Source organism: Anopheles gambiae, chromosome 2, assembly GCF_943734735.2.
Source record: "Anopheles gambiae chromosome 2, idAnoGambNW_F1_1, whole genome shotgun sequence".
NCBI lineage: Eukaryota > Metazoa > Arthropoda > Insecta > Diptera > Culicidae > Anopheles > Anopheles gambiae.
Window position 1 is genome coordinate 99313611 of NC_064601.1, and position 8970 is coordinate 99322580.

The 8970-nt window shown below is 55.2% G+C and overlaps 3 protein-coding genes across 4 annotated transcripts; 1 reads left to right on the forward strand and 2 right to left on the reverse strand.

Annotated features, from left to right (window-relative positions):
- Positions 1-6: 6 nt before the first annotated feature.
- On the reverse strand, positions 7-3427 carry LOC4576503 (DDB1- and CUL4-associated factor 8). 2 transcript variants are annotated; one of them, XM_557020.4, is made up of 8 exons: positions 3252-3427; positions 2801-3059; positions 2348-2735; positions 1995-2257; positions 1827-1922; positions 1039-1753; positions 804-955; positions 7-720 (listed from the first exon to the last, which is right to left on the reverse strand). In XM_557020.4, the coding sequence occupies exons 2-8, from the start codon at positions 3016-3018 to the stop codon at positions 258-260; spliced, it is 2295 nt and encodes a 764-aa protein (XP_557020.3). In that variant the 5' UTR covers positions 3019-3059; positions 3252-3427; the 3' UTR covers positions 7-257. The 2 variants fall into 2 exon arrangements, with proteins under 2 accessions (XP_557020.3, XP_061519778.1); XM_061663794.1 differs by having other exon boundaries at positions 3375-3419.
- A 1151-nt stretch (positions 3428-4578) lies between these two features.
- On the forward strand, positions 4579-7297 carry LOC1276965 (tetratricopeptide repeat protein 27). Its single transcript, XM_316379.5, has 3 exons — positions 4579-4723; positions 4797-5664; positions 5735-7297. Exons 1-3 carry the CDS (start codon positions 4636-4638, stop codon positions 7200-7202), a joined length of 2424 nt encoding a protein of 807 aa, XP_316379.5. The 5' UTR covers positions 4579-4635; the 3' UTR covers positions 7203-7297.
- LOC1276966 (dynein axonemal assembly factor 10) lies at positions 7252-8643 on the reverse strand. Its single transcript, XM_316380.5, has 2 exons — positions 7566-8643; positions 7252-7495 (listed from the first exon to the last, which is right to left on the reverse strand). Exons 1-2 carry the CDS (start codon positions 8462-8464, stop codon positions 7288-7290), a joined length of 1107 nt encoding a protein of 368 aa, XP_316380.2. The 5' UTR covers positions 8465-8643; the 3' UTR covers positions 7252-7287.
- Positions 8644-8970: the final 327 nt, after the last annotated feature.

The window sequence follows — 8970 nt, forward strand, 5'->3', positions numbered from 1 at the left end:
AAACCGTTATTAAATACATATAACTTTAATAGTTCCGGGCCCCGTAATCACCGCAACGGTGTTACGCAAGGTTTTGCGTGTAAATTCAGAACAAAAGGATAATTTCTTCCCTCCCCTGGGGCTGTCGCGCAACCGCTTTCCTCTCACATAGTTCTTCCACGCCGAATGTTCGCTTGTCACTACTGCACTGTGGCAAATTGCCCGGCAAAAGTCCTTCCCGCCCCTTCGCCATAATAACGACCACGCCTGGAGGGCCCTTACGAAGGATTACAGTCTAACCGCGGCCGGACCGGTTCATCGTCGTCATCGAGCGTATCGAAAAGGGACGCGCGCGGACCGTACGCAAACGCCGGAAAGATGCGGGACAGGTTCGAGGCCGAGCGGATCGAAAAGTCGTTCCGGTGCTGCGTGCGGCTGTGCACGTTGCGCCGCACGTACCGCTTCAGATCGTTCCACTCGAACACGGGCGCAGTCTGCTCATCGCGCAGCCCCTTCGGCACCCACACCTTGATGTCGTTGTCCACGCCGGAGGTCGCCAGTATCGGGAAGGCCGGATGCGGCTCGAGACAGTTGACCACCTCGCCCGGATTGCTGCGCAGCCAGTTGACGATCCGCCGGCTGCTCTTCTCCCAGATGTACACGTACCCACAGTCGCTGCCACTCACCACGAACTCCGAGCGCGGTCCGAAGAAGCTGACGCCCTTGATGGTTTGCACGTTGCTGTGGACGGAAGTGGCAATGGAAAAACGAAAAAGAGGGTTTGTTAAAAACGCGCCTTTCCCTGTCTAATCCTGTCAAATTACCAGTGGCCCCTGAATCGTTCGGTCGGAATCACCATTTCCGCCTCCGCTTCGGCCAGTTTAAACAGATAGATATCATCGTCACTGTAGCTGGCAAGAATCTCCGTCCCGTCGTGGTTGTACACTGCGCACGTGATGCTGGAATAGCTTCGTAGCTGGCGGAAGAGAAAACATGAATTAGCTTTTATTGTTTTGGGGGCGCTTCTTTCCATTTCCCTCTTCGGGTTTTCGAGCGTACCCCTTCGCCCTGCTCGCCGACAAACAGCATCCGGAGCGGTTTCTGCGCCCGCCGTAGATCGTACACGCGCACCGCGCTGCCACTGCCGGACACGCAAAACTCCGTATCGTACGGATGGGTGGCGATGCTGTACAGCCGCAACCCGACGTCGACCACCGTCTGCATCTTCGCCTGGCGCATGTCGCACAGGCGCACCTTCTCGTCCTCGCCCGCCATCAGGAAGGTCAGATCGTTCCGTGCCGGTATGGCCACCTTGTGGATCGGGTGCTGCGACCGGAAGATCACCTTGGTGACCGCCTGCCCGCACGATTTCACCGTCGTGTGGCGCACGTGCCCGTCGCGCCCGGTCGAGATGATCTCGATCTCGCTCCCGTACCCGTCGCACGTCATGAACTTGGTCTGGAAAACGTTGTTCTTGTGGCCGCTGCGGATCGATTTGAGCAGCTTCTTCGACTCCCAGTGCCACAGGTTGATGCGCAGATCGTCCGACCCGCTCGCCAGCAGCTTGCCGGACGGGTGGAAGTTGAGCGAGTTGACGCACCCGGTATGGTGGGCCAGCTTGTGGAGCAGCCCTAGCCGCTGGACGAGGTGCACCGAACCGTAGGCGCGCGTCTGGAACTGGATCGGATTGTACCGTCCGACGGTGGCGGGTGGCCGATGGAACGCTATACCGTGCTGCCGCTGGCTTATCTCGCGCACTATGTTCCATTTGCACCTAAAGGGGAGGGGTGGGGAAAATCCGTTAGGTTTATGTTTGAGTTAGCACAGCGAAACCCATACAAACGCACTTCACGGAGCTCGTCTGCAGACATTCTAGATTATGCACATTCTCGTCACACTGGTCGGACGGTTCTTGGATCGAAACGAAGTCCGATTCACTGGACCTGCGAAAAGAAACGGAATTTAGTTTCCTCCTACCCGGTCGACACCCACACACGGTCACAATCTCCACTTACTGTATGTACGATTCCGAACCGTCCGTGCTGGACGATGCGGTGGAAGCGGACGAAAGGCTTGAGCGGGAAGAGTCAGAGGACAGATGGTTTACCTCCTCCATCCCAAACAATCGCCGCCTGCGCTGCAACCCACCCGCCGGCCAGTTGTTATCCTCGTCGTCGTACAGGTCCGCCTCGGCGCTGTCCACCTCCGAGGGCGTTTCGTATTCCAGTTCGTTGGGCAAAAAGCCCGGCGCCAGCAGTTCCGCGATATTATCGGCCAGCTGTTGCGAGCGGGAGACAAAGGAAAAAAGCGTGGATTAGCAAGCACACCCCAAAATAAAAGCCACGTGCGCCTTTTTTTCGTCTCTAACCTGATTCCGAATGCGAATTTGCTCCCGGTGATCACCGCCATCGCTGCCCGAGCCCGCTTCATTATCGTCGGCCGCCGCATTCGCTGCACCGTCTGCCCCCTCGTCGCCATCGTTACGTTGCCGGGAGCGCAGGCTACCTAGATTGCGCACGTTGCGATGCACCAACCGGCGCACCGACTGCTCCAGATGATGAAAGTAGGCATCGTCGACCGCTGCGTCTTCATCGCTCGAGGACGAGGCGTTCCTTTCGGCGGCGTTGCGATCCCGGGAAGGGGTCCGGCTCCGGACGTTAGCAGCGGCAGCAGGAGCAGCACTCGCCGGGCGCCGGTTCCGTGGCGCCGGTGGCGGATCGTTGGCGGTGGACTCACTTTGCCGGTCTTCCGGTGCACTGTACAGACAGACCCCCGAACTCGCGTATCAAATCGGATTCTTATTGTATCCCGTGCTGCTTACCTTGCTGAAGCACTTTTGCTTTCTGTGGCTGTGGCGCCACAGCCACAGGCCCTGGAAGTGGACGCCATATTGGACGAAGAAGCTGCCCTGCCGGACAGCGATGATGATGACGACGACGATGTTGAGGGTTGCGGATGATGGACGGTTTTCGCCTTCTTCGGTGGACTCTTTTCGTCGGTCTCCTTATCACCCCCACCTTTCGAGCCGCTTTCGTCCATCGTTTCACGCACAGGAGTGGGGAAGTCTCACACTAAAAGGGCTACAGAAAAGAAAAGGTGCTTCGTTTAACGCAAAAGAAGAAAATCTGCGTCGTATGGCAGGAAAATTCTCCCAAGCTGTTGTTGTTTTCTTTTTACATGCAAGATGACAGCCTGCTTGGATTGTGTTTTTTTGCTTTTGTTGGAGCTGGAGCAAATCCCCTTGGATGATAGCCCCCAAAACCAACACCAACCTGTATGAAATCGTTCGCCTTTTCTAAACACACTTCCCTTATAACTGTTATAAGCTAAATTGTAATCAAAGCTCTCTTTTTTGCACTGTAAAAAATTGTTTGCAGAAGAAGAAAATTACGCACAGCAAGTGTTGTTGATTCGATCGCCAACAATTGACACCTTGGGCGAAACTGACAGGCCGGATTGGGCAGGGTTGCTCCTCTATCGAACTGGAAATCGCCGGTGGGTTTTGCTAAGTTGGGGTAATTTTGGGGCAGAATCTGTGTCAGGAACTGGATTTGCTTCCGTTCCAACCATTTAGAAAGTGTACCTTCCTTCCCAGTTCCTAGACTGGCATAGGTTCGAATGCAGCTTCAAAGTTGGATAAGACGCTCCGAAACAGTTCCCCGATCAAGATGGATTCGACATTAGTTCCTACTAGTTGGCTTGAATATGCTAGATTCCAAATTTCTTCCTGGATCATTTCGACTAGTGATGGGTAAAGTTGGCAAAAATTCAAAGTCACCTCCGACCCGACGCCGATAAATACGGAATCGGATCCGGAAGGTAGGTCCGCCCAGCATTATCCGGAGTCATCCGGAGTCAGCCGGAGTTTATGGGAGTTGGAGTCATCCGGAGTCGTTCGGAGTCGTTAGAAGTCGTCAAATTCGCCCGGAATCGGTAGGAGTCAAAGTTTTTCTGTGTCGGCTTGTGTAAGAAGTGCACGCGCAAAGTGAAAGATAAAAAAAAACACAACGAAATTAAATGCCTAATTACAAGCACATTGGCCGCACGGCTCCTGTTGACTCCGACCAATTCCGATTACGGTCGACTGCGATCGACTCTAGACGACTCCGAATGACTCCGACTCCTGACGAGTTCGACTCCGGACGAGTTTGACTCCGGGAGACTCGGGGTTACTCTGGGAGACTTCAGGCGACTCTCGACGACTCTGAGCGACTCTGGATGACTCTGAACCACTCCGGACGACTCCGAACGACTCTGCGAGACTCCGAACGATTCCGGACGATTCCGACTCCGAACGACTGCAAACGATTCCGAACGATTCCGACTCCAAACGACTTCGACCGACTCGACCGAACGACTTCGGACGACTTCGGACGACTCCGACTCCGGGCGGAATTAATGGTTCGGATTTTGCAGGAGTTGGAATCGGAATAACAGCAGCCGGAGTCGGATCGGAATCGTGGGTGCGCTCCAAAGAGCACATCATTAATTTTCGACATCATATACGAGATCATTTTTAGACCAGTTGTACGTTGTAAAATATTTTCCAAGAAAAATAAAATTATTCAGAATATTTCCGATCGGTTACCATTGTGCAAGGATTGTTTTGAAAATCTCCATCTGTCAACAGCGGTAAACACATGTGAACTGCTTTCCATGCGTGCACGAGAGTTGGAAATACGATTCCCCGCTCAATCACCTGCCACGATGGATTCCTTGCTGGCGAGCTTAAAACAACGGAACGGTAGGTACATTAGAACGTATTTCTTTTCCTTTTTTGGTTAACCACCAATTTCTTCTGATGGTATTCAATCCAGCTCCCGAACAATCCGGCCGGTACTATGCAGCTCTGCTGCAAGCCGACTGGAGCGCACTGCTCAACTCCAGCACGTTCGCCCAAGTGCTCGAGCATGAAACGCTTCAAGCCGATGCTTCCAGTGAGGAACTGCTTCACCTGGCCATCGGCAGCTTGCTGGCCTTTGTCCAGTACAACTTCCTTGGTCCGCGGGAAAAACACACCGAAGGACAGCAGCAGCAACAATTCGAGCTTCAAGCCCAGCTAGATTCCGATGGAGAGGAGCTAAACGTAAATGTAGAGCGTGCGGACTGTTTGCTTGTCTGTAAGAAGATATTCGAGCATCTCGTTAAGCTCGCCACGGAGTCGAAAGAAGCGCCCTCCGAGCAGTACTGCTTGCGGCTCTGGTATCAGCGCTATTTGCTCATCCATCAGCGCTGTATGGACGATCTTACCCACAGTCTGTACGAACGGTTCAACACGAACGTGGCCGCACTGGAAGCAGCCGTATCCGATGCGGACAAAGCAACGAAAGTGGAAACCTTTCTAGAGATACTGTTCGGATTTGTGCAGTTTACGCGCATTACAAAGTCGGAACAGTGGCTCCAGAAGCTGGAAGCCGTCTCGTCCGTTACCCTGTCGGTGGAGGGTGTGCTGGGAGTGCGCACCAAGTTCCAGCAGAACCCACTGCCTCAGCTCACCCTTCGCCTGCAGGGCGTCAGCGAGCTGGGACTGCCCAGTGCAGTGGAAACGCACGGCCATCTGAAGCTGCCGGCGATACTGAAGCTCGAGGATGAGGTGCGGCTGGAAAAGGTTAAGTTTATGAGTGAGCAAGAGAACGAGGATGTGCAGCTGCCCGCGCTGGTGCAGAACATGGTGCTCGGGAAGGTGTAAGTGGGAATTCTCTTCTGTCTTCCAAAAACAGGTAAATTGTAATCCCGTTTGCTTTTCCTTTTCTAGATACTTTATGTACGTATCGCAGCCGAAGGAGCAGTTGACGCTGGAAGAGATACAACCCTACATCACGTCGCTCGTTTACCAGCAGCATGGACCGTGGGCAACCCGTGTGGCCACCCTTTTCCTCAACGCCACCACCGAGGCAACGCACAAGCGCACGGTCGACCGATCGTTGCGCCAGATCGAGGAGCTGGTGCAGCAGTGCGACACACCGTCCGGTGAAACGGCCGCCATCCCGATAGCGGACCGGCTGTCGATGGCGTTCAGCTCGTGGCCCATCGCCAGCTGGCAGATGAAGGAAAAGCTGGCCGACGTGATGGTCAGCCTTGGCATGGTGAAGGGTGCGCTCGACATTTACCAGCAGGTGCAGAGCTGGGAGAACGTGATCGACTGCTACACGGTGCTCGAGATGCGCCATCTCGCCGCCACCGTCATCAATCAGCTGATCGAACGGAACGGCCCCTCGGTCCGGCTGTACTGCATGCTCGGTGACGCTACGGACGACGTGGACTGCTACCGGCGTGCCTGGGAGCTGTCCAGCGAGAAGAGTGCGAAAGCGCAACGGCACTGGGGCAACTATTACTTCGCGCGCAAGGACTATGCGGCCGCGATCGAGCATCTGCGCCGTTCGATCGAGATAAACTGCCTGCAGGAACGGATCCTGCTGCGGCTCGGGTACTCCGCCCTGCAGCTGGAGCGGTGGGAGGAGGCCGCTTACGCCTACCGGCTGTACACCTCGCTCGAGAGCCACGGGTTCGAGCCGTGGAACAATCTCGCCAAGGCGTACATCATGCTGGGGGAAAAGGCGCGCGCGCATAAGGTGCTGCAGGAGGCGCTCAAGTGCAACTTCAGCAACTGGAAGGTGTGGGAAAACTATCTGCTCGTGTGTGTCGATACGCGCAACGTTGGCGATGCGCTGAACGCGTACGAGCGGCTGCTCGAGCTGAAGGAGCGCCACTACGACAAGGAGGTGCTGGAGCTGGTCGTGCGCGCGATCGTGCTGGGGGAAAAGGACGCCGATGGGGTGTCGTGCGGCCGGCTGAAGCAGAAAGCGATCAAGCTGCTCGGTCATGCCTGTGCCCAGCAGCCCAACAATGGGTATCTGTACGAGCTGGCGGCCGAGCTGGAGGATGCGGACCTGCTGAAGCGCTGCCAGAAGCTACAGAACGCGTACCGCGGCTACACGCAGTCGAACAGCCAGTGGTCCAAAGCGCCGGAGAGCGCTCTGACGGTGGTGAACCTAAGCGTTGAGCTTTGCGAACGCTCGCTGAAGGCATTTGTGGATGGAAGGCAGGAGACGGACCGGTTAGTGCCGCTACGATCGCAGCTCTCTTCGGCCCGGCTCAGTGGGCAGGCGTGCTTACGCTCCGCTAGCAAGGAAGCGTGGCCAGAGTGTGCCGAACCGTTGGCAGCGCTGGAACGTTTGGTAGAACAAATGACGACCCAATTGAAGGAAGCGATGGCCCAATAGGAGGGGGATGGGGGCAGTTTTTCTTTCGCCAAGCGAATGCAAACATACATTTCCCTTCAAATAAAGCATTTATCTACCTTTAAATTTAATGCAAATTCAAATTGGTTGTTATTAGCACACGCACGGTTTGATCGAACGATCCGCACACGGCCAGTCCCTGGCGGTCGGGGCTCCAGTCGAAGGTGTGCACGGGTTGCGTGGACAGTGTGGTAGCGTGCAACATTTCCAGCGTCCCTGCAACGCCTTGCTCTTCCCCGTCCGACGGCGTTGTGACCCGTTTTTCCGGATAGTGGCTGCAGTAATAGAAAATTATTAAATTTAAATCAAATACTCGGTGTAAACCAACGAGTTTGCGCTACTTACTAAAGCCATATGCGCACATTGCCCGACCCACCGCCGGTCACAAAGATGTCCCTGTTCTGCGGCAGATGCTTCACCGTCCAGACGGTCGATTTGGCCCCACCGATCACACCGTTCGTGCCCAGCGATTGTCCGACCGTTTTCTCCCGCACCGAGGCGAACCCTTTCTGCGAATGCTGCGTGCGCATATCGTACACAAACAGCCCTCCCTCCAGCGTGCTGACCGCCAGCTTGTTCATCCGTATATCCTTCCGATCGAACTCGACCGCACAGATGCCGTTCTTCACGTTCGTCTCCCAGCGCAGCTTCAGATTGCGCAGATCGATCAGCTTCAGATCGCCATTATCGTACCCGGAGCAAACGACACGCTCTACCGCGTTGTGCGAATCACCAAACCCGACCGCCCAACAGTCACGCCGGCTGTCCTTACCAGCCGGGCAAATGTTTGCGACCGGATCGTTCGGTTGCCGCGGGTCCCACACCTTCACCGCACCGTCCCGCCCTCCGGTCACAATTTCCGGCGCACCACAGTTCACCGTCGAGCCGCCGGTTGCGTCGAGCGTGTTGATGATCCCATCGTGAGCGGCCACCTCGTACACCGGCGGTGCGTCCATTCGTTCCAGATCGTACACGGCCAGCTTGCCAGCAAAATCGCCCACCGCCAGGTGCTCGGTGCGCAGCTTGGAGGCACCGAACGAGCAGCATTTCAGCGACTTTTCCCGCTCCGTCTCCTTCACCAGCTCGAGCGTGCCCCGGTTGAGCTGGTATATTTGCACCACGCCCGTGCCTTTCGGTTTCGACCCGAGCGATACAAACTTTGCCGTGCAGGGTATCCATTTGACGTCGTACACGGAATAGTTGAGCGATTGTTCGATATGCGATATCATCTGTACGGAGTCCATTGTGGTGGAGGTACAGCGTAGCTCATGCTTCGATTGTTAAGAACGATCTAGAAATGGCGATGAGATGTATTGGTAAACGGGGGAAAACGGAAAACCACAGAGTGCTGCTGCTGCTGCCGGTAACCGTCGTTGCTAGGATGTTTGTAAATAAACTCACGCGTTTGAACGGTACCAACGACACAGTGGGCCACAACTGGTCAACGTCACAGACATTCGTAAGGAGCGTGTACACTAGTAACGGGTAAAGTTCCGATAATTCCGACTCCGATAATTTCGGATCCGATTCCGGAAGGTAGGTTCGTCCAGCATTATACGGAGTCGTCCGGATTTGTCCGGAATCGGCTGAAAATGAGCGGAGCCGTTCGGAGTTGTTCGGAGTCGTTCGGAGTTGGAGTTGTCCGGAGTCATTCGGATTCGTCCAGAATTGATTGGAGTCCGAGACTTCCGGGCTTGGCCCGAGTCGACCTTCGAAACAATGGTCTTTATACGAAGTTCGCGCACTAAGT